The following is a 26,163-nucleotide window of genomic DNA, read 5'->3' on the forward strand; positions in this document are numbered from 1 at the left end:
GTGTGTGTGTGTGTGTGTGTGTGTGTGTGTGTGTGTGTGTGTGTGTGCGTGTGTCATTATTACTATTATTATTTATTATCATGTACATTTTCCGTACCTCTTATGTTATAGAGCCCTACTAACTGCGCGTGAAGAGATATCTTGTAGTCCAGGGCGGAGTTGGCTCGCCGTTTGTATAAAATAGCTTTAAATATTAAAAGTAATTACTAATTACTTAATGTGACAAGTTAATGTTCTTAGTTAGTTTAAATATAGTCCCACTGCTGGGCACAGATGATAGCAGTAAAGTGCTGTGTGAAAGAGTTACTGCCAACTTACCTATTTCTGCCGCCAAGCAATGTCAGCTTTAAATTGCAATTATCTGGGGGGCACACAAAAAAAAAAATTAATCAAATTCTGTTCACACACAGAAAAAACACAGTCGTATTGAGAACCTCTCATGCACACACTCATAGCCCCGCACTATTGAAACCCTGTACCACGGGTGCCATGGACACACAAATTACACCCAAACTCAGGAGAAAAATAAATGAAGCCCATACAAAACTTTTATACCGACCTGGGAACCAAAATGCTCTGCATGCGACTGTCTTTCCGAGCACATACAACTTGAGTATCTTTAAAGTACGGCGGAATAGGCTTCTGGGCGAGCTCGTTCCATCATGGACCCTGTCTTTGCTTCAGGGCTTAGTAGTGGTCAAGTGCAAACTAGTCTACTTTCTTTAAAAAAAAAAATTGACGCATGCACTGTTGTGAATTGTGTATTTTTAGTAAGGCGTGTCAAGTAACTTCACCTGCCTGATCGAAACGGCTCGTTTGATAAAAACTTTAAAAGTGAAAACAAGTCTTCGGAAGTTGTGCAGATAATTTTAAAGAGACAGTCGACAACAAAGGTTTTTAACATTATCTAATTATGCTATTGACATCAGTGGCTCAATGGTTTGCAATGTGGCCACTGGATGAGAAGGTTTCAGGTTCGATTATTAGATAATAAGTTAAATATACGGGTAATAAAAGCTTAAATACATATATTAATAAAATTGGGTCCCCACCGCAAGGTGCCAAAGACGCTACCGGCGTTACCCCTTTGTATGAATATGCTAAGGCGTTGGGCAAGCTGCCAGGCCTTGGGCTACTCAGACAATCTATTATTTTTTTGGATAAAATTTTGAACAGATGAAGGGCACTGGGATTCCACGGGCCAAGGGTTTCGACTCCAAAGGCTGTAAATAGGTAGTCGAAGCCGAGGTCTTGGTACTTATTACTCTTTATTCTTTCCGCCAGCTCAGCTGCGGAGCCTGCCCTCTTGCTGGTATGCTAAAAATGAAATGGTACAAGCGTGTCGGCACACGTGGCGTCCCACACCGATGCCCAGCTCGTATTCCGTAGCCATTCATTCCGTTCCTTTTCAAATTGGTTCATTCGTTCATTCATTTAACTGCCTCCGTAGCCGAACGGTTACCATGCCGGACTGCCACGCAGAGGTCCCAGGTTCGATTCCCGGGCCGGGAGAAATATTTGTATGGCCTACATGTATTTCTCTCGTGAGTTTGGGTGTCATTTGTGGTTGTCTATGTATGTGTCCATGGCACCCGCGACACAGGGTTTCCCTAGTGCGGGGCTATGTTGAGTGTGAGCGTTGTTGTTATTATTGTTATTATAGTACAAGAAATTTCCTAATTTGATGCCAGGTTATTGGTGTAGCTGTCTGACATATTATTATGATACTTTCCTATGGCCCCAATGAAAATATTTTGAACTTTTAACTATTAAATAATTACAATCAGCCGGGGTCAAGAACTCAGATTTAAGAATCGGCGCACGATCTGAGCCGTATTATTAGTATTATTAAAAATATTTACATTGTTAAAAATACACTTTTTTTTCAGTATTATCGTAATTTTGAACTGTCCTTCCGTGCCGGCTTCCCCCGATGTAAAGGATGTTAGAAATCAAAGTTAACTTACCCATTGACCTTCTAGTTGAAACAGCTTAAATCTTACAAGAGACCCGTGCCCCGTAAAGGGTAAAAGATGATTGTCATAATATTGGATTCTCATTAAATCACTTTTGTGTTTATCTGTACTTACCCATCAATTGACCAATTGGTACCCATTTCTCGTTATTGTGCATTGCTACAAGGAACACTAGTGATGGGACACATATCATATCGATAAAACGTTTTGCTCATAATAATTATCGACATATATTTTTCTAATTTAGTTTTTTTATGGTACTAAGTCGTGATATGAACTAATCGTGCGCCTCGTGGTAAGGGACACACCTGTCCCATAGCAAAGATCTGAGAAGCAGTGCGCCCGTCACCCTGAGACATAAGTTGACATGTCCCATGTGCCTGTAATTTCACCAGCACCCTTACCCTTCAAAACTGGACTTGGAACCGATCCCCGGCCGAGTCAGTGTAGAAAAAGTAAGTTTTCTATATTGTCTTATTTCTGGTGCTTATAGTAACGTCGTTGATTCCGATTTTCATAGCACAAGTGCTTTAGCTACTTACTTTGGTTAATCAGAGGTTTATTAAAAAAAAACTAGCTTCAAACGGTGACAATAATAGACATAACTGTTTTTTTTTACACAACTAGGTTAGCTTATTAGACGTATAATGTTCTGTTTAGCTCGGTACATTAAACTTTACCCTGTTTAGAATATTTGGAGCGGCATTTTTAATGACCAACAAAAAAAATATGCCACCTTTTTTAATTTAAAAAATTAACAATGATTTATGTACTCATAATGTCATGTACAGTCAAGAGCACGTCAAGCTTGACACTTTGTACTTTGGACCGTCGTTACCGTAAGCGGCATAGAATTGGATTTAAATGTTATGTGTCAAGCTTGACGTGCTCTTGACCCTGTACCAGTAATGACTTGCACGCATAATGACACACGCGCAAACGACCTTGAAATGTGTCCAACTATAAAAACAGAAGCATCTTCTTTTTTAAATGTGCAGAGCATTATTGAAAAAAATGATAGTCTTTCTATGGTCAGGTTCTTTCTTTCAGGAAATAAAGCAGTTTATTTAAAAATTTGTTTTGAAGGTAGAATAATTTTTGAACTTGTAAAATTTTTTTATCCCGTTCATTAATTGTCATTGGTAAATTAAAAACATTGTTATTATTAATTCATAGCGTGGTATAAACTCATGAAACATGAATTTAATTACTGAAAAAAAAAAACTAAATTATTAATCGGTAGTTCCACATAATTGCAAGAAACATAGCAATTGAAATCGAATAAATGTGTTAATTTGAGCTACTGCATAATTTGCACAATTCAATTGAATAAAAAAAAACATTGCGTGATTGGAAAAACACGTAATTGGACAAATCATCACCTTTAGAGAGGTGATAATAATACGAATAACTGGTACATTGCTGTTATATGAGTAATAGTTACTTTTTTTTTTACATAACCTTGCGATTATTTTTACAGTGCGGTAATGCGTAAGATACATTGACTCCATGGCCAAAAATGCAGCTAATAGGTATTACTTAGGGGATAGCTCTGCTAAGTACCAAATAGCCACCTTAGATTCAATCGACAAGCGTGCCAAGAGGCTTGTAGGTTGATTCCGCCTTCGCCTTTCCATCGTCGGGGGACTAGACGTGGGCTGGGGTTCCAACCCTATGTTGTGGTTATCCCAGCGTTCCGTTTCTTTCCATATCTGCATGGAGAGCGGCTAGGGAGTGAAATTCCCTGCTTGCGGAATTGTTGCCCGAACGCTATAATTTACATCTTTTATTCTTTTTTCTTTTCTTTTCTTTGTATTGAATAGGTATTATTTAGGTGAGCATGCTAAATCGTCGACTTTATCGTCACTTTCCATCAGGTGTGATGGGGGCCAAAGGGCACATATGTTACATAAAAAAGAGTGAAAAAAAAGAAACCGATCTGAAAAATATATGGAATTGTATATATTTCTCAAGTTTTATTAAAATTGGTTAATGGGAATTGGGTGAAATTCAACAAGTCGGATTCATCCCCTAAGTTCCCACCTGTAGAAGTAGATTATTTCTTGAAATTTGTATGAAACTACAACTGAGGTACCCCCTTACTAACAAAAAAAGAATAATTAAATCGGTTCACAAGTATTGGAGTAATCACGTAACAAACAAACAAACAAAATACAGTTGAATTGAAAACCTCTGTGAAGTCTGGCTTTTCTTAGGATGATTCGTTGATGGACATCATCAACAATGTCCTTTGTATTTGGGCTGATATACTTCGGTGGTAAGCGACACGCCTATCCATAACAGTTACAATGCCATTCAGACCTTTAAATCGAAAAGATTTTAGGGGCACTGCCTGCGCCCGTCACCCTGAGACTGCCTGTAATTTCACCAACTTATGTCGGTCACTTTAGTTCTCTGACGTATCGTATATGACTTTGTTAGGGATTCGGTACATCACAGAAACTTACCAGTTCGTTAGCTCGTTCCATCGCACACTGAGCTATTTTAAATTTGTGGCTGAGGCCTATTGTTAATGTCCACGCGTCGGCTACGTATTACGTAACTAGTAGAACGCGCTGATTCAATGCCCTTAAACTTTATGGAATTGACGTCCTGAAGACTTGGGTAAAGTAACCGAGCTCGCAAAATTAAGTGACAATGGGCTGGACATGTCTGCAGAAGGGCCGATGGAGTAGCTCCCATATAATTTCTACTTATCCTTATACTTCCAAACCGGAACGCAGTAATGCTGACATTACTGCTTGATGACAGAAATAGGTAAGGTGGCAGTACTTCCCTGGATGAACTCTTACACAATGAGCTCTACTTTTACCTGCATTTCAATTATCACGCAGCGAAAGTGGATTAGCAAACTTTTGACGTTGGTTAATTTTGTTGTCAAAAGTCTTATCTGCTTTAGTCTGCCTACCCAAGCTTATATAGTGACGTAACTCAGATATGGTGTCAATTTTGAGGAACTAAAAGTGTGACTTAACTCAGCTAAGACCAATTACTGTGACAAACTAATACGAGTACCTGTGACTGCAATACTAGCTTCTCAACTCTTATGACAAATATCGAATAATTGTTTGATAACAGTAATTACGACGTACTAATTTGACTTATTACTGAATCATTATTTACTTTGTAACAGATACATTATGTTATTATCCTATTTTAAAGCTGGTATTTGAAAATTCAGTTCCATTACTAATTTTTAAATTATACTGTATTAAGTGAAAATGAAATGTGGATTAAGTTATACATAGCAAATAAATAAACATTAGTAAAGTTACTAAATCGACGAGCGGTATCTGTGACTAATTTCAAAGTTAGCAGTAGAGCTCCTTATGAAAGAGTGCGGCCAAGCAACCACCTTACCTATTTCTGCCGCCAAGCAGTAATGAGAGCATTTTGAAGGCTAAGGTTGCTGGGAAAATTACAGGCACATGGATCTTTTCAACTTATGTCTCAGGGTGACGGGCGCATTGGAAGTATCCTTCAGATCATTGCGATTTAAGGCTCTGATTGGCACTGCAACTGCTGTGGACAGGCGTGTCGCTTACCATCAGGCGTACGACTTATTCATCGCGTTACTTAACATCATGAAAAAACACCTCATTAATGGTGAAGGATAAGAATGTGAGTTAGTTGATGATAATGATGTCGGACGTAATAATAATTATTTTTAGCGCTTATTGTTAGGTATTTTTAACTGGGTTCAAAAAATGGAGGAGGTTACACATTCGGCTGTAAGTATGTCATGCATATTTTCCGATTTTTCCGTCAATAAATGTGGACTGATTTTGAAAATTCATTCTTGTTTGAAAGGGTACACTTACGAGGGGATCCATGGAAATCGGGGAAAACCCTCAAATTTTATACGCATGTCAGTGTACTTAACGATTTCTCCGTCAATTCTGGACTGATTTTGAAAATAGTTTTTTTTGTTTGAAAGGTTATAATCTCGAGGTGGTCCCTAATGCCAAACAATACTCTTTCGGGTTCGTCTGTTTCGGCTATCACAAATAAAAAAATTGTTTTCCGTGAATAAAAGTCGACTTTTCACTTCACACAATACATGTAATCAACAAATCACCTTCGCCATGATAACCAGAAAGTATGAAATCTTCAAAGGAGTCCGTAACAGTCCCATTGTCACCAAAAAGTTAAAATCTGATGAGGGGATCCCATGGAAATCGAATAAAACCGATAAGAAAACTTTGAGATCGGTTTTTTTTAAATTGAAAAAGTTACAATTATTGAATATGACGATTTTTTTTATTTTTTATTTATACATGACAGGCAAATGACTCCACTCTACCTGATGTTAAGTGGAAAGTGGTATCCAAACGCGAAGGAACCTAGTGCAGCGATGAAATCCTCACTGCACTAGCCACCTTCACCCTGCCTGCCTACAATATGCCTCTTCACGCCTCGTTTGAAGGACCCCATATCATAAGAGGGAGGGAAGACATGTGCCGGAAGGGAGTTCCATTTGTCAACCGTGCGATTGAAATTAAAATGATGCTTTCGTGACCTCTTTACATGACCCATGGTCGCAGCTGACTGAGATGACAGAGTCGTCAATCAGTTATGTCTAAAGTTAATGCACCCTATACTGAACTACAGTTACAAAAGCTTGATATCATAAAAAATACTCTCAAAGCAAGTAATTACCAAAGTAAAGTCACCAATTCATTTCACAACATGTCTCTTCTTTATAATACTAAGTGACGGAATGAACAAGTGGTACGTCTGGTGGTAAGCGACACACCTATCCATATTAGTTGCAGTGCAGATCTTTGCTCTGAGGGGCACCAACACCCCTACCCTTCAAAACCGGAACGCAGAAATGCTTATGTTACTGTGGCAGTGCTTCCATAGAGGAACTCTTTCACAAGGTCTGCTGTTACGAAATATACTATAATAAAAAAAAGAAAATTGATAATTAAAATTAAAGTCTCGTAACATCCCAACCCTATTTCGAAGTCTTCAAAGAATCGGCCACACGGCGCTGTTCTTTTTGTCGCAAAGAATTCACTAATAACTTGATTTCTGTGTAGGTGGGCCTCTTGCTTTCTGGAAGTCCCAAGTAGGTTAAACTTATTGCATAGAAATTGGGAGACTTAAAGATAATTTCATTCTTAAGACAGAACTGCATCGTTCCCCGTTTTGATGGTTGTTCGTTTTATGGGATTTATTATAGCTCAATTTGACATTAACCGCAACGTATTCTATAGTACACCGCAAGTAATTATCCAAGTTACCCTTAACCATACAAAACCAAGGCGATGACGTTTCTTATACAATAATGTATGTTTGTTCGTATTAACTTCTTAAGGGTATTCTGACACCTATTTCATTGCTCCAAAGTGATTGTATCTTCACATTGATATATGAATAGTTGTAAGTTGTTTTTGTGGATATGGCAGTTAGATAAGTCTGCTCAGTTTTCGGCGTATAATAGATTTTAATACACTTTGGCGTCGATTTTATGTCTGTTTTCCACCGGGGTAGATAGAGACTATACACCTCCACCTGCTACGCTCTTGACAATCCCTCTTCGCCTCCGCTTGTAATCTCTTCATATCCGACCTTTTTTAAGGACATTCCCAATCTGATCGAGATATGTACACCGACTATTTAATAATTATTATAACAAATATAGAAACACTAAGTTCATTCGATCTGGTTGGATTCGAACCAGAACCCTCAGGCAATCCGTGCCAGATGCTTTGACAATTAAGCCACGGAACGAACCAGCAGACCTTACTATTTTTTTAATAAATTTGTTACAGATCTTTGTCGTTAGAAACCTTTTGGTTTCGACAGACAGAAACTTTTTTGCCGTAGCGCCCTCTGTGAGAAATTTATTTCTTCACTCAGAGAGGTACTTTTACATGTATTGTGTAACAATTTTTTTTGGAATAATGTTGCGTTGTAAAGCTACTGACAACAACTTTTGAAAGTGCATCAATTTGCAAAGATTGAAAGGCAAGAATTTTTGGAAGTGCATATGCAAAAGAACCGGCTTTTAAACTGTAGACACGTTTGTTGTAATAAATAAAAATAAAAAAAATAATAAAAAGTGTTTATTTACGTTTTCTTAAACCTAGTTTACAGCAAGTTTGCAGGGGAACTCCTTTTAAGCAAACTAATTGCTTGTGCTAGGAGACCCCGCTCTTCCTAGTTAGGGTACTATGTGACCAGGTAAGTTAAGTAAGCTTAGGTAACTTAGCTAATCTAGATTAATTGAAATAAGATAAAAATTTAAGACAAAAAATTAAATCAAATAAAAAATTGTATGTGTATAATGTGTGTGTGATTATGGGTGTGTATATGTAAGAGTGTGTGTGTGTGTTGGTGTGTGTGTGCGTATGTGTGCGTGTGTGTGGGTGTGTATGTGTGTGTGTGATGTAATAACTGTCCCGTTCAATATTTTAAAATGATTATAATGCATCGGAAACTTGTGCCAGTGAGCATAGAAACTCATGATAGTTTTTTCGCAATCGGATGAATAATAATGCAACGCACAAAGGACAAACATGATTAATCATAATTTTTTTGTGTATATACATTAATATATTTGTTGTGACCCGTTTTATGCCGATTTGATATTTATGACTGGCCAGCTGACGGATAGACAGATTATTAGGTTGGTGTTGTTTAACCGTTTATGACACATATAATATAAATATGACTAGACTCGACCGATGTAATAAAAATTCGAAATACGCTCGGCTTTTGAAGATAAATAATCTCAAATTTATATATTGTCCAAAAATAAATATAAATAAAAAGTAAAAAGTCTACGAGTAACGACAATTGACTTTTTAATCTATTTTTACTTAATACCGTAAATCTCAACGTACCACCTGCTTATTGTTTCATTTACTGTTTACTGAGTTTCCAAAAAATAAGACTGATTAAAAGCTATCGTCTGCACTAATATGTTCATACGTAGCGTGAGTACAATCAGGCAGTATTGTAAAATTTGTTTATATTTTAATTAATAAAATATTTACAACCATGGATATTTGTGCTAAATGTTTTATGATTTCCATGATTTTTCCCTATGAAAACTATGTCTGCTCAACCCAAACAACCGCATCCAGAAACAAAACGAATTTCTTTCGATCATCCGAAACTTATTTCATATTCACTGCGCGCCTCTAACGCCCTAATGTAAATATCTTTACCAAAATAAACGAAACCGACCTTACCTTCTACGCTTTAAGGTCTATTAGACTATGTCTCACAAATTCTTACATCAGTGATTTCTTCTATATTCGTGTAAAAGATTTTGAACTTTGTCTTCAATGTCATTAAAACGACTTTTGTTTGTTGATTATTTAAGGGTGCCACTTAAGGTGGTATGCTTTTGGGAATTGATTTTTTCCCTTTTCACCCCTGATTTTGGGGCGTGAATATAAAATACTTATATTTATACATTTTAATGTGAAGGCGCACTTGCCATGAACAAATAAAACATGGAACAGGAATCTTGCTAAGTTGTTCGTGAATTAACGAATGATTGAAATTAATGTTTTTTACTACATATTAAACATTACAATGAGAACACAGAATAGTAAGTATTGTAAAGATATCAGCATGTAAGTTAATATACGTATAAGCGACATTATTGCTAAGTAGCAATTCCATCTAGGCAATCTTGGAAAGAATAGTTTAGAGTATTGCAAATAAATGAGTTAACTAACCAAACGTGGTAGCGGTTTGACCTATCGGAACTTTGATGCTGTGCACCGTATGATCAAACCAGACAGGCATGTGACATACCATGAGATTCGGGCATCTTTAGGCATAGGCATGAGTCAAATACAATCAATACTACACAAACATTTGGGTGTGAAAAAGCTGTGCTCTCGGTGGATCCCACACAATTTGACTGAGACTCAAAACACGGATCGCGTCACTTGGTGCAATGCCATGCTTACCAGGTTCAACGAAGGGGCATCAAATTTGGTGTGGGACATACTAACAGGTGACGAAACATGGATTTATAGTTACGATGCCAAAACAAAGCAGCAATCGAGCATATGGGTCTTTTGAGATGAGCCGAAACCAACCAAAGTGGCGCCCGCACTTTGCGTGCCTCTAAGCGGATGATTGCTTCTTTTTTAAATAAAACTGGACACGTGGCTTCTGTTGCTTTGGAGAATCGTTGTACCGTGAATAGTGATGGTACACGACCATTTATTTGCCGGAAGTTATTGACAAACTCCGTAAAAATAACCGTATACGCCGTATCATCTAGCACCATGATAATGCCAGTTCTCAAATGGCCAGACAGTGAAAAGCGTTGAAAGTGAACAACGTTGACCTTATGAGCCATCCCGCGTACAGTCCCGACCTGCCACGTTGTGACTTTTATTTATTTCCAAAAATTAAAAACCAGTTACGCGGTCAACGATTTTCATCACCTAAAGAGGCTGTCGAAGAGTATGAAAAATATGTTTCAGAGAGAGATTGTCACGGAGGAGTGGCATAAATGTTTACAAAATTGGTTCATTCATATGAAAAAGTGCATTAACGCTAACGGAGAATATTTTGAGAAACAATATATTCATTTCTGACCATTTATAGTAATTTTTTCCTATTCATTCCGGAAACTTATGGTGAGCCCTACGTATACAAATAGTTTTTGAAAGGAAAAAATAAAATAACGTTTTTTTTTATATAGTAATCAAATTTTTATCAGTTCGATCAGGCGCTACGATCGTACGCACGCGCACGCTGGAAGCGTGCGATGCGATATTGTGTATAATATATTTTTATTGTGTATAGTGAAAATGGCGACGCCAGAAATTGGAAACTTGATTTTTTAAACAAAACATCTTTAAATATAAAGTCACTAACTAACTTTTGTCGCCTATCTATGTCACCTCTGCTGAGGTCGGAAGGCACGCTGGCCTACATTGCAGAAGACAAGGCAAATCTTTTTGCCTCACTCTTTGCAAAGAGTTCGCGTCTGGATCTTATCTTACCTCAGGCTAGCTGCACTGTGGCGTCAATTTGCATACGCCAAAAAGAGGTACTTCTATCTAAGAGGTAATTTGCCGTCGAGCTCGCGTCTCTCCGAAAAACCCTATCTCTCGGGTCAGTAGATAGGGACACACACACCGGGACAGTTGCTTCAGCTGTATCAAGCACAAATCCGGTCGTGCATGGAGTACTGCTGCCACCTTTAGGATGGCTCTGCTACGTACCAACTGGCCACATTGGATTCAATTGACAACCATGCCAAGAAGCTTAAAAGTGACTCGGAATTAGTGGAGACGAAGCTGCAGAGCCTTGAACACCGCCGTAAAGTTGCCAGCTTATCGATATTTTACAGGATATATCACGGAGAGTGTGCGATGAAATTACACGATTTAATTCCGCCTTCCCCTTTCCATCACCGGGGGACTAGGCGTAGGCTTGGGTTCCACCCCTATGTTGTGGATATTCCAAAGATTCGCACGAAGCGTTACGCTTCCACGTTTATATGGCGAACGGCTATGGAGTGAAATTCCCTGCCTGCAGACTTGTTCCCTGAACGTTATAACTTAGGCCTTGTCATGGCGAAAGTTAGATGGAGGTCAAATGCGAACTTACATTTTATATAAAAAAAGTTTTATTTTATCGCGGCGCTAATGTCGGCTGGAAAGCAATATTTTACCCATCAGTACTATGGGCTAACTATTATATTGTTATAAAAACGAATAATTTAAACAAACATTGTCTTCGGTAAACGTAAAACAAAAACCAGTACCATTACAAAACCGCAGAACCGCAAATTATTAAAAAAGAATTATCTGTCTGTAATTTTACAAACGAGGTTATGTATGTAGTTAAAATTTGTATACGGTTATACTACTTAGAGTTTAATAAGTTTTGTGGTAAAACGCATTTGTAGTAATCAGTTTTTATCGCCGACCCTCAGATCTGTGCGATTTAAAGCCCTGAATAGCACTGCAACTGTTATTGACAGACGTGTCGTTAACCACCAGACCACCTCGTGCTGTCACGGAACAGTTATATGGTAACTTTGATTTAATGCTGCAACCAGGGGGTCAACTGTCGTTCCCTATCCGACACCCATTGCTGTCAAATAAGTACTTAATACTCGATCAAACTAAATGGTCTTGCGTCATCATTGACGCGCTAAAAAGTGTCCGAACTTATAGGGCATTAAAATCGTATACAGAGCGTCATTCACGTTCTAGTCCTCGTTTGTTTGACTGACAGCGAAACAAGCAAAATTAGACAGTACTGCGATGACATTACAATTTAAATTCAACGTTTTAGCTTTTTCATATTCCTTTACATGTCACTACGTTTAAATAGGTTGACTTGGGACATTTTTTTCGTGGTTTTTGTATTAGACCCGTCGTCCATTTATTTGTAAGTCAATGTGCGTCATGCATCTTTTTATTTGGTTAAAAGACAATGTCAAACATGAAGCTTCGTTGTATCACGCGTCTCTTAATGGTCAAGTATTACTTATCTGACAGTAATTGTTTCGGACCTGGGGGTCGGTTCTGAACCTTACGACAACTCAGTTGTCGATCGATTGGATTTGATATCGTACGATTTTTTTAAATTTTTATTCGCAACACCCGAATCGAACGTCAAACTGTCGTATTCGAACCCGACCCGAAATGACATTATACCCGTACGATTACTCGAGCTTCTCGACCGGCAAAGGCTGCAAACGTTATTCAGAAAGCAAGAATGTAATATGGAAATCTCTTATTATTTTAAATAAAGTCTGGATTTTGCTTAATTTTATTAACTTATTTTAATGCAAGACTAATGCATGCCTATATTTTAGGCCATTAAGTCTTAAAAATGTATATAAAAGCATTTTCATTTTTCTTATAATCTATTTAGAATCCGAAACTAACGTTTAGAAAGAATGATTCGGTTAAAATATCGAAGAGTTCTGAATCGGGGGGCAGGCTCGACTGCAGACTATATACATACATAGCTCCTCAATTGCTTACAGTAGAACTGTCGTGTGGTCTCATTGAATTGGTTCTCAACGAGCAGTTAGTTTACAGATCGTGATTTTTTGGACTACAGTTTTGAGTCGAAACCTTTTTTAGTTTTTATTTAATTATTGCTTCCGACATTTTTCGTCCCTAGGTCAGGACCTGGCGGTTCTAGTGGTAAATCCAGCCCTGACAATACAACAATACACTAATAAAACTCCTATACGACTTATATACCTTGACGTTGTTTAGAATTTAAAGTTCCCTTCATTAATTTAACACCGCCATTTTAAATCACCGCAATCGCGATCCAAATGCAAATTCATCCTTAATCCGATAGAAATAAGTTATACTAAATTTCCCACAAACAGCTGTTGAAAGGTAATAAATTTTTCTTGTTATCAGGGAGCCATAAACATTTCTTAAGTTTCCCGTCTTTTTTATTTCCTATTCTAGCGTCTAGATTATTGCCTACCTCTAGTTGGCGCGCTATGTGTTGGCCACGCGAAATATGTACTCGCCTTAGGTGTCAGCATTAGACTTACATTCGCCGGAGACAATGAATTTGATCGGCGTAAAGTGAAAATTTGCTTGATTCAACTGCCTCCGTGACCGCACGGTTACCATCCTGGAATGCCACGCTGAGGTTCCGGGTTCTATTTATTTCTCTCGTGAGTTTGGATATAATTTGTGGTTGTCTATACACGGTACAGGGTTACCATAGTGCGGGGCTGTGAGTGAGAGCGTTATTTTAATGAGGTATTATTTTATTTGTTAATTGTTTCCTATATTTCAGTACTGTAATTCAGAAGAAAAAAAATTATTTCAAAATTATTTATTAGACAATAAGTTCAATAAAAGCCTAAATACTAGACAATAAAAACTTGAATTAAATTGGGACCCCGCGGCAAGGTGTTGTCAAAGATACTGACAGCGTTTCTCCTTTGTATGGCTATGCTAATACGTTGGGGAAGGTAGCTGCCGGTCCTTGGGTTTCCCAGACAGTGCATTAATTTTTTGAATAAAATTTTGTACAGAAGAGCACCGGGACCCCACCGGTCAAGGGTTTTGACTCTAAAGGCTTTAATAGGTAATCGGAGCCGAGGTCCTCCTACTTACTTACTTTTTATTCTTTCCGCCAGCTCAGCTGCGGAGCCTGCTCTGTTGCTGGTGTGCTAGAGATGGAATGGGGCAAGTGTGTCGACACACGTGGCGTCCCATACCTGTGCCCTTTGCCATCAGCTCGTGACATCGCTTATTAAGTTCCTGTCTACGTACATTTGAATTAAAGGTTATAGTTATGTGTTACATGACTTCTCAGTCCTACTACGGCGTAGAAACCTGAATTTGCAGTTAATAATAATTAAGCATACAAATTAATAAGGCACACACTCATAGCCCCACACTAGAGAAACCCCGTGTCGCGGGTGCTATGGACACACTGCAGACTATATACATATACTACTACTTTCTACTCAGCTTGGGAATCGAAGCCGGAACTTCTGCGTGGCAGACCGGCATGATAACCGTTCGGCTATGGAGACAGTGTCCACAAAACTACTAGAAAAATCGAGTTCCATCACACCTTTACTAAGTAGTTATATGACCAAACCAACATAACGCAATTTCAATTTTATTGCCTTCAAAATAGATGTCGAAATTGCTCGTACAAATCTTTTTCAGCTTTGAAAATTTCTCCTTGAATTGTATCTAAAAATTTCAAGCAAATATCGCCTGTATTTCTATTAGACTAAGGCTTTAACAATCTTACGGTTTCATGCATTTATCACGTGATAAAAAAGGCAGTAACTTTTTTATTCGTGTTTTTAATTAAACAAAACGGGTGGAATTCGGCGTTGCGAACTTGGCGCGTTTTTTTAGGATAAAATAAATTGCGTTAACTGTTGTGGTACCGAAATTAAAAGCGCAGCGGCCAATGGGAAGCGGTTTTTATCTAACTTGACCAATGAGAAAGCAAGAAAGATTTTTTCGTATTATCCAATTTAACCATTTTATTATGATATTTATAGTGACGAGAGAAACAAGTCGTGCGCCTGATGGTAAGCGACACGCCTACCCATAACAGTCACAACGCCATACAGAGTTTTAAATCGGAAAGTTCTGAGACGTTCCGCAACTGCACCTGTAACTCTGAGATGTAAAGTTTTTATTTATTTATTAGCAGTAGCGCTCCTTATGAAAGAATTAGTCCAGGGAAGTACTGCCTTACCTTACTTATTTCTGCCGCAAAGCAGTAATGTGAGCATTACTGCGTTCCGGTTTTTAAGGGTGAGGGTACTGATGAAATTACAGGCGAATTAATATTACACGGGACTTGGCCACTTACGTCTCTGGATGGCGCAGTGACAGTTTCCCTCAGATATTTGCGATTTAAAGTTCTAAGTGACACTGCAACTGCTATAGACAGGCGTGTCGCTTACTACCAGGCGAACGACTTATTCGTCCTGCCCCTTGGTATCATAAAAAAGTTAACAAGTCCCATGTTTTTGGTTAGCGGTTGCTAACGATTTAAACTTTTAATAAAAATAAATAGGATTTATTATGCGTCGTCGGAGCGTTAGCTCTAATGCCGCCAATTACAAGCAATGAATTCATCCCGGAAAATAAATTACCATCCCCATTTGTAGGCGCGGTGTCAGTTTATCTTATTAGTTAAGCTACATTACTGAGCATTGTGCTAGCTCCGGCGAGCGTTGGTACGAAAGCGGGTAATCCACTTTTATGCCTATTTTTTTTACGATATTTGGTAACAGGTAAAAGTTATAGATAGAGTTTCTAATTCCAACATCCGAAGACGCTAAGGTCCAGGACATAGAAGATTGGATGACGAACTTAAAGTGGAGCTGGGCAAGACATATTGCGAAACGACGTGAAGACAGATGGAGTAAAACGGGAACGAAATGGTGGTCATGAAATGGTTATAGAAATTGGGACGTCTTGTTAGCGATGAGACGAGTTGTATTTATTTGAACTCGAGTTACTCGAGTTGACGTGACAGCTAACTCGAGTTAACTTGACTCGATATCTGACAGAGCAATCGCGAGTCGCAAGTAGATCCGAAGATCGCCGAACCAACCGTGAGAGATCTTGTTGCCGATGTACTGTATGAAGGAAGTATTCGGCAGGGTGGATATCGAATCGAGTTAGATATTATTGTTAGATATCGAGTTAAATAATTCGACTACGTCTTGTAGCCGGACCGGACCGTAGGTAGCAGGACCGTAGTGGATGACGTAAACTACGAGAGGTCTATACTGTGAATGATGACAATGATATTGAAATGACTGGATTAACAAGATGTGCGTCTAGTGATAAGCTACCCGCTTAACCATAGCCGATCCTGGTAAACACCAACTTCGACGACAACGTTGAAGATATTTCGCAACAGGGTGTAGATAAGCTGATGACAGTGGCAATTTGGAAGAAAAAAGGTTTCGGTCCGTTCTACTGGCCACGGTTGAAAGTCTAAGTGTTTCTCTGAAAGATAAAATTGGAAATTAGTTTGTCGGACATAGACCCAGAGTATCGATGTAGCTGGTAGAATAAGCAAATTGAAGTGGCAATGGGCAGGCCATGTCTATCGAAGAACCGAGGGGGTTCTTGAGTTGTCACTCTACTGTCTGCAAAAGGCTGCTGGCAGCAGATGAATGCGACTAGCTGAGGATCGGGCGAAATGATGCACTTTGGGAGAAGCCTGTACATCTGGCGCACTTATGGCAATGCAATCCTCATGCCATCTTGGTGACGCAATGGACTGCCTTGAGCACCCAATTCTTTGAGACGATGGATCTCAAGCGTCTCGAATTCCAAAAGCAATCGAGATGAGTATCGAGCGGGATAGTTGCTCAGGGTCACGGCTTCGTCGCATGCATTAAAATATATGCCATCAATACGACTAGAAAAAAGAAGCCTATGTCTAGCTGATAATGATGTATGTGTCACACCAATAGATACGAACGAATTCGAGTCGCATTATGTGTGGAAAGCGATGTTAGTATAGATTCCACACAAATTTGACTCAAACTGAAAAGAGCAGTCCCTAGACTTTCATGCTCGTTCTTCCCAGGGATGTCAGCACAGTGAACGAGCAAGTAGGTCAAAAAGTAGGTTTTCAAGTGTTATTTATTTTACCTAGTGCTTCTTTGGCTTTGACTTTGCATTATTTGCAAATATTTCCGTGTAATAGAGTCTAACTCTCGTGTAAATTTCTAGCTTTACTATAAACACAACATATACGGAACCATTGTTGTTAGGGTTCAGCAAGAATGTTAATAGCCGAAAGTTGAACCGTTTGCGCAAATTATGTCTTTTTAACTGCATTACGTCTCTGTTTGTTAGTTTGTTTTGTATTAATGTGTTTTTGGGGGCAATTTATGTGTTTTTTAACTACTTAATGCGGGAATGTTGTTTTATTAAATAGAGGTCTGACCACGTTAATTTAAAGACATTAACATAGTTATTATATTAATGTAATTTATTGTATGAGATATGCACCGTGTAATGATTTTGATAGTTATGATATTTAGTCAAAGCTATTCCATGAAACACGACGTATCCGTTACTGTCTTTGCGACTTATTTTTTTAATGTAACTTTTTAAAATGAAACTATTTCTTTAGTAATTTTATTTTAACTGCCTTTGTGGCCGAACGGTTACCATACTGGACTGCCACTCAGCGGTCCCAGGTTCGATTCCCGGGCCGAGAGAAATATTTGTATGGCGTACATTTATTACGTGTGATTTGTGGTTGTCTATGTGTGTGTTCATGGCACCCGCGACACAGGGTTTCCCTAGTGCGGGGCTATGAGTGTGTAGGCATTATCGCGTTATTTATTTATTGTCTATTTTTAATGTAAACAGCCTTATTTATTTGCTAACAATAATAAGCACCCCGACTTTAGTGTAAACAAAATAAAGAAACAAAAAGCAAATAAAAATAGAAAATCACCTAAAATGAAGTTGGCGTAGTGCTTAGTGGAGGTATCGATTTGTTTCTTCCAATAAACCAACGTTTCCGATCCTTCACCTTTTGTCCAGGGCAGTCTAAGAATCATCAACCCGATACGTCTAACATTAATGCAAACCATTACCGGTTTGGACTATATCATCACGCCTATCTGTCCGGCAGAGACTATGGACCTCCTCCTTTCACAATTCTAATTCTTCCGCAATTTCACCAGCATAATTTCCCTTCAAAACCAAACTGAGTAATGCTTGCATTACCGTTTGACGGCAGAAATAGATAAGGTAGAAGTACTTCCTGGACGATCTCTTTCTTTTAGTAGAAACTGAGTTCCTTGTGAAAGTAACTTTCAACTTATGTCTCAGGATGACGAGTACAGTGGCACTGTAACTGTTATAGATAGATAGATAGATTGGCGTGTAGCTGACCATCAGGCGTAGGACTTGTTCGTCCCGTCATTTGATGTTATTAAAAAAAAAGACAAAACAGTTCTTACTCAAAAATGTTAAATTATTTTGAAATATATTTGGCAAGTTGGAAATTGTTTACATATCTATAATAAGCTTTAACTGGTATATTATAAATTTTAATAGTGTAAATTCAAATTCAAATTCATTTATTCAGATAACTAGGATCCATAAGTGTTAGCAACAATGAAACTTATAATTAGGTTAGTACTTAAATTCTAGAACAGATTTTGTATTATTAATGAGATGCCGCATTGTGGGACACTCACACCTAACCGCAATTGTCTTCAGGAGGCTGTTACCGCTGCCACGTATTCTGTTCAACAGAGATGCTGATCTTTTGCGCAAGACTGCCATGAAGCTGGCAGACGCACTGCAAAACCGCGGTAGCCGCATCAGCGTCCTGAAGGCGTTATTGTATTGCGTGCGCATGGCCCTGAGCGAGACTTGGGTATAGCTGGCCCACAGAGCCCCCGCGTACAGTGGTGTGCAGTAAGCTCTGAAAAGAGTGACCTTCACCTCCACCGCACATCGAGCAAACCTGCGAGCCAGCATGTTCGCCCTCACCGACAGTGCCCTGCGCTCGCGTTCTATATCCATATTGTCCTTGAGGTCGTCGGCAATATAGTGTCCTAAATATTTGAAATGTGCTACTCTCTTCAATGGAATTCCATTGAGACTTATGGGAAGCACATTGTTAGGACTCTTCTTACCGGCGACCCCAAAGACCATATACTCAGTCTTTTTGACGTTGTACATCAATCATCAAGTTTAGTTAGTAATTCGTTTTTAATCGTTGTTAACTTATTAGACTATTGTATTAAAAGTGCAATATGTCCATGCTTACAAATGATAATTCAAGTTTTTGACTCTGTGTAGTTTTTCTGTGAAGTCGATTTGACCACGCATTTCCTACCATACCCACATTATAAATACGTATCACTGTTCAACTAACGTCCATCCTTTCCAGATGACCTAACCTTCAAAGCATTCTTTTCTAACGCGTAAATAATACATTTCGATTACCAAAATATGTAGCTAGATTTAGAAATTCGTCACGGAGTGGCAATTAGTGAACCATTCTATAGGTAGTACATATCTTGTTTCTCATCACTCATCCTCTCATGTCTCTCATCATACACCAATCAAGCTGAATATCAAAACCGGAAATTGCACCCTAAGTCGTAGCCGCAGCGTTTGAATTGTCGAAAACATACTTTGTATACTGATGCGAGGCTGTTAATACCGGACAGCTGTGAGTTTCGACAATAATATTTATACACTGGGGTAACCCAATTTTAAGAATCTACTATTACAAATGTAATACCAGAAACATGGCGTCGTCACGCCTATAGAAATATTGCTTTTTTTTTTTTTTTTTTTTTTTTATTGCGACTCGACAAAATGACTGCACCGCGCCTGATGGAAAGTGCGAATACAGTCCAGAGATGAGAGTAACGGATGGAAAACACAAATATCTTCACTCCGTCACTATCATTTTGCCGGTCTGGCCAAATGCACTGGATGTACACCAACTGATCCCTGAACGCGATTCGCAAAAGCGTTTCACTGTGGAGGGTTTTCCGCCGTGTGTACTGTGGTCGCTATCCAGTCGGCACAGAGCCTACCACAATGCTAAGCAGATGGACACTTGTGACGCCCTCGGTCGCCTCTTACGACCCCCACGGGCATGTATGGGGAGGCGACAATGTATTCTTAAGCCGTCGCCCCACGGCTAAAAATCAATTAGAAAGGGGGTCCAGCCCCCTTGGTTGGAGTCCCCCTGTCGGCCACAGGCGATTATGGGTGGGGCCAGCATCATAATAAAGGTTTATGGCATTATCTATTATGCTATGTTATAGTTTATGAGTTTTGATAACGTGCCCTTTTAGCCTAATATAAAAAAGTGGATAACGGTTTTGGTAATCTGTCTACATTGTAATCGTCATATTTGAAAGCTGTAGTCAAAATCATTTATTCCATAGGTAAAATACTAAATAATCTATACTTGAATACGTCACATTTGAGCTACTGCTCGTTCACTACGCTGACCTCCCTGAGAAGAACGAGCAAGAAACTTTAGGGATTGCTCTTTTCAAATAAACTTAAATGCTATGGAATACACTTTGAATCAAATTTGTGTGGATTGTCTTTCCATACACGTTTATCTAACACGTAGTCTTCAATTTTGTAATATGACTGTTCAATCTAAAATCATAGCAAGCAACTGTTCACGGGCCTCCTCTAAGGAGAGGTGTTTTTATGATACCAAATAACGAGACGAGCAACACCTGGTGGTAAGCGACACGCCTGTCCATAACAGTTGTAGTGCCAGTTAAAGCTTTCAATGGTGCGCCCGTCACCCTGAGACATAAGTTGAAAGTTCCATGTGTTTTAATTTCACCTTTACAGTCTGCAACGCAGTAATGCTGAGATTATTGCTTGACAGTAGAAATAGGTAAGTGTGACAGTACTTCCCTGGACGAATTCTTTAACAAGGCTCTCTACGGCTACTAAATTTGTCCATTTGCTTTATCTAAATGACTAACACATATAAAGATGTTGTTTGTAATTGTGACCTACGCGGCTTTCTAATATACTCCAACCCTTTCAGAACAAAAGCCGCCCCTGTTATTTAAATTAATTAATAACTCAGGGCGTGTGGCTTATTACAAATTATGTTTTAAGGAATTTAATTGTATTTTTTCATTACTAATGATGACGGTTATGGAAGTTAATTAATGTTTTAACAAAAAATGGAGAATTAAATATTTAATCAACGATATTGTCGTTTGGGTAGCTGTAAAGTTGCCGGAGTGTGAAAAACTTTCATAGATTTCTCACAGCTAGCAGAAAAAAGCCGTTAAGACTGTAGCGTAGCCTAAGTTAGAGTAAAGGCGAAGGCTCGGTCTACATAAATTTATTAGAAAGGGAAAATAAAGGCTGCAACAAAATGACGCAATGCTAAAAAAGGTACACATCTTTTAAAACACTCCCTACTACTAACATACTCCAAGAGCGCTAGTTTCTTTATATATCTAATGCTCTAAAATGCACGTCCTCTAGCTTCGAGAATTTTGATGAAAGTGATGCGGAACGAACCAATGTATATATTCATCAATTGTTCTTTTAAAATTCACCCTGTATTTACAATATTTATTAGTATTATTTTAATATAAACTTTTTTAATAATTCTGCGTTTTTTATTACGACACAATCAATATAATTTAAATGTAGGTACTAATTTGTAATACAATTATTTATGTTGAACGTAATTATTAAATTAGTACACTCTGTCACGTCATGCTATTTTTTTAAGCTTCTGTGATATTCTGTAATTGGCATTTATATACTGGTTTTTTTAAATTTATTTCTTAAGTTTGAATTATATGCTGCTGGATGTCCTTTAATAAATAAATAAATTAATTAATTTTGTAAAATTTTTTAACAAACTATTTATTAGACGGCCTAAGGCCAGAATGTTTACTTTTAGTTCCCTAAAAATCCGCTAGATGGCATTGACCCATTTGGCGTTATTTCTGAATCACGGTGTTAAGATTTTCTCTCGAATGGTGACTACTTGAACACAATTTTGTTTATGTTGAGAGAAATCGGGGAATACCTAGAGCTCAGTTAAGCTGTTAGCAGGAGTTGAGTTCCTTCTGATATTGACGTATGCTCGTATAGGGTGAGAGTCATTGTCTCGCGGAACGTTTCCAGAAGTCGAGTCCTTTCTTGGGAACAATTGCCCGGATCATCCGCATGTAGGGTGAAATTGTGATTGACGGAAATAAACCTTTTTCTGACAACAACTTGGGAGTTTTAACTTGGCTGGAGCTGCATAGCCTCGGCCCGCGGCAGAGAGAAACTCCCTCCTTTACAATTTTAATTTCAATGATACTTTGAAATCCCCGACGCATTCTGTTTTAAAAATTGTGCACAAAATCTGTTATTAATTTGTCTTTTTTTGTTCTCAGGTCCAAGAAGTAGAAGGATGAAGAAAAAGGCGAACACTGAAGAGAAAAGACCACGTACTGCTTTCAGTGCAGCGCAGCTTGGAAGACTAAAGGTAATTAATTACAATTATTTTATTATATTATATGTAACAAGTCTGTAGGCAGGGAATTCCAGTCATTTGCCGTTCGCCATATAAATGTGGAAGCCTACGTCTAGTCAAACGATGATGGAATGGGGAAGGCGGATTTAAATCATGCATTTTTATCGCACACTCTCCGTGAATACTGATAAGCAGGTAGCTTTACGGTGGTGTTCAAGGCTCTGCAGCTTAGCCTCTATGAATTCCGAGTCACCTTTAGGCTTAAAAGCCTCTTGCCACGCTTTTCAAATAAAATCAAATCATTTATTTGGCTTATTCTGACTGACACTGTAACTCGGTAACTGAACCCGCGGCTCAGACGTGTAGAGAAATACTACGGCGCAGCATGGACGTGGTTTCGAGTCCGGGTCGACGTAATTTTTCTGTATGTTCGATCTCCGTATTCATAATCATTTTATAAATTACTTTTGAAACTTAGCATATAATCAATTAAACGTTCCACCTTTAGAGTAAACTTTTATTTGGACAATAAGTTAATAATTTTTTTTATTCTTCCCTTAGCACGAGTTCGCTGAAAACCGCTACCTGACAGAACGTCGGCGGCAATCCCTAGCAGCAGAGCTGGGTCTAGCAGAAGCTCAGATCAAAATCTGGTTCCAGAACAAACGCGCCAAACTCAAGAAGGCTTCTGGGCAGAGGAATCCATTGGCTCTGCAGCTGATGGCTCAAGGTCTTTATAACCATACTACAGTGACTGAAAGTGAAGACGAGGAAGAGATCAATGTAACGTAAAGAAGTTCTCCGCCAATCCGCATTTTTATAAAGATAGCGCAAAGTCGCGAGTATTGTTAATAGTAGATAACGTGTCAACCTATTGCTTGTAATTTAAACATTATTCAGATTTGTATATAGATACAAGTTATCCTTCAGAGGACTTGACCATACTTATGCGCAGGTCACACCGCGAACGAAGCTAAGCTAGCTATAGATTAGGATCTTTCATACTTCGGTTCACACTAAGCTAACCAAGGTATCTTTTTTTTGTATCTCCGCCACAGGGGCAGCGGAGAAGTTATAGCGGACTTCTACCAGCTAAAACCCCACGGTGGCCTTCTCGGGTGCCCTAGTGGGAAGAATCCGGGATCAACTTGGCGCACCGGAACTCCCTCAGCACCTAGGTCTCCCGGTCACGCTCGGCGACCTCCTTCTGAAGCATCACCGCTTCACAGAAGGAGACTACTGCCTCATGAGACTCTTGAAATAAGTCGCCCTTCTGCCGCCCTTCACTTCCGCGCATATCCATAGTCACTACTTACTACGTATTTTCTTAACTTAGTTTTGCAATGCAACTACGTGAGATGAGCTAAGTTAGCTAGCATCGTTGGCGGTGTGGCCTGTGCTTTATATTCAACGTAGTAACTTTGATGCAATTAGCTTAATAGTCATCCTAAGCCATTAATAATAACTGTGTAAATGATGTTATAAATTTTGTAAATATTTCTCATTTACAATTTTTTTTTTCATAAATATGTAAACATTATGGTCAATATAAATAGAATAAACGTCTTGGCAATTTATATAAATTTCACAGAGAGTAGAAATAAGGCAATTAACCATAGTAAGTTAAAAAGTTCTTGTAGCTAATAACGTAGAGGCAAAATAGTAAAATGTTCCTGACTTGTAAATAATATTTTTTAATGTATTTATTTGATTAATTTTACATTTAAACGTTAGCTCGTTTATTAAATTGTTTCATTAAGTTTCAAAATTTAAAAATAAATCACACCACGTGCTATACACATTATTAATGTAGATATTATTTTTGAATAGTCACATACTTGCCACTTGTTTTCCATACACACAATATTAGTTTTTTTTCAAAAGCTTTGTTTTGAAAATATAATTAAGATGCGATATGATAACCAAATAGATTCTAAGAAATTATAGAAAACGTAATAAATTAGAACTTGGCCTGTGTACACTGCCGTGCGCATTTTTCAGATTAACGTGGTTTGAGAATATGAAAATTTAATAATATTTTATGTTTTTGTGTATACATTTCTTTCTTATTTTTCTAAAAGTTTATGGTTTAGTCAAGCAAGTCTCTTCCAATTTGTTTATGTTTATATTAAAAGTAAATAATTTTGTAAATATATATTTTATTTTGTAGTTTATTTCTCTGCTGACTGTGCTAGTTGTACTTGTAAAAAATAATAAATTATATCTCTGGTTTATAAAATATTTTGTTGTTTTATTCCTTTTATTACGAAGTTCCAATCTACATGACCAATTTCATAAGACCGAAACTCGTATACTTGGTGAAACATTGGCATTGACAAGGGTGCTGATGAAATGACAGGCGTATGGGACTTGTCAACTTGCGTCTCACATTGATGGGCGCAGTAGCAATGCCCCTCAGACTTTTGTGATTTAAAGCTCTTGATGGCACTTCAACTGCAACGGACAGGCGTGTGACTTACCACTATAGTACCATAAAAAAATGGAATAGAATAGTATAAGTTTTATTGCACACAAAATAAAAAACAGTGACAATACAAAAAAGATAAAACATAGTTAAAAGTACAATCGGCGGCCTTATCGCTAGACAGCGATCTCTTCCAGGCAACCTTACAAATTATTACGGAGCTTTAGGTGAAGGGCAGTTAATGGTGCACAAAGCAGCTAAACGATTTACAAATAGAACCGAATACTTTTTTAAACAAACTTCACAAAAACGTATTACATGTATATTATAACGTAGCAATGTGTATTGCTACATATCAAATATATTACAATGTATACATGCAATATATATAAAACTGCCAATGCATATACTTTATTACTTTTTTGAAATTAGAAAAACTGAACAAAGAAGCAGTGATCGTGATAGTGATGAAAGAGACTCAGTCTTTTAAGGCCTTTTAAAAAACCTCGACTAATTTTCAACGCCTCACGTCTAGTCTAGTCTTGTAACCCTCAAGTCTTGAGTCATAAGACTAAAACTGAAAACTAATTCGATTCAAAGTCTTTTAACTCTAGGAAGCTTAAAAGACTTATAGGACTAAAACGACTGGCGCCTCATAGCCTCGGGAGTCGCGAGTCATGAGCCGCATGGCGTGATTTTATTTCTACCCACAAGGTATTTATTTTACGATTTTTATTATAAGTAAATAAATGTGATTATTTGCTACATACTACTTACGTCATTTTTATTTATAAACTTCGGGTTTAATAAGACATAAAATAGGTATAAGTCCTTTGCCAACAACTCGAGTCGTTTAAGTCTTTCAAGTCGTTCAAGTCTTTTGAGTCTTTTAGTACAACGACTGAGTCTTATTAACAAGAACCTGAACCTCCAGTCTTAATTTTACAGTCGAGTCCTGTAAAATGGAGTCGAATCGTTATAAAACGCCTTAAAAAACTGAGTCTCTTTCGTCACTAGATCGTGAACCTTCTTCTGCGGACAACAAATTATTAATCATGAAAATTAATGACAAATGAGACAATAATGTGTTATTACTTTATTAAAAGTTTTGTTCTTTATGGGTTCTTTATAGAAACGTTTGTTTCTTTAAGAGCTTAAATCGCAAAGAGATCTGCGGGACACATCCTCTGCGCCGGTCACCCTGAGGCTTAAGTTGACAAGTTCAATTTGCCTGTAATTTCATCAGGGTCCTTTTCT

At 38.1% G+C, this 26,163-nt stretch overlaps 1 protein-coding gene across 2 annotated transcripts in view; it reads left to right on the forward strand.

The window, feature by feature from the left end:
• The window catches only part of LOC113232680 (segmentation polarity homeobox protein engrailed-like), a 39,120-nt gene extending 14,528 nt beyond the window's left edge, over positions 1–24,592 (forward strand). The window contains exons 2-4 of one of the 2 annotated variants that reach the window (XM_026467453.1): positions 22,402–22,493; positions 23,043–23,211; positions 23,540–24,592. In XM_026467453.1, coding sequence (XP_026323238.1) covers positions 22,402–22,493; positions 23,043–23,211; positions 23,540–23,559 — 281 coding nt within the window. In that variant the 3' untranslated portion in view covers positions 23,560–24,592. Of the gene's footprint in view, positions 1–22,401; positions 22,494–23,042 lie in introns of both variants that reach the window. The other variant, XM_026467452.1, reaches the window with a different exon arrangement.
• Positions 24,593–26,163: the final 1,571 nt, after the last annotated feature.

The sequence above is a fragment of the Hyposmocoma kahamanoa genome, unplaced genomic scaffold (assembly GCF_003589595.1).
Source record: "Hyposmocoma kahamanoa isolate Upper Pololo Valley unplaced genomic scaffold, ASM358959v1 77, whole genome shotgun sequence".
NCBI lineage: Eukaryota > Metazoa > Arthropoda > Insecta > Lepidoptera > Cosmopterigidae > Hyposmocoma > Hyposmocoma kahamanoa.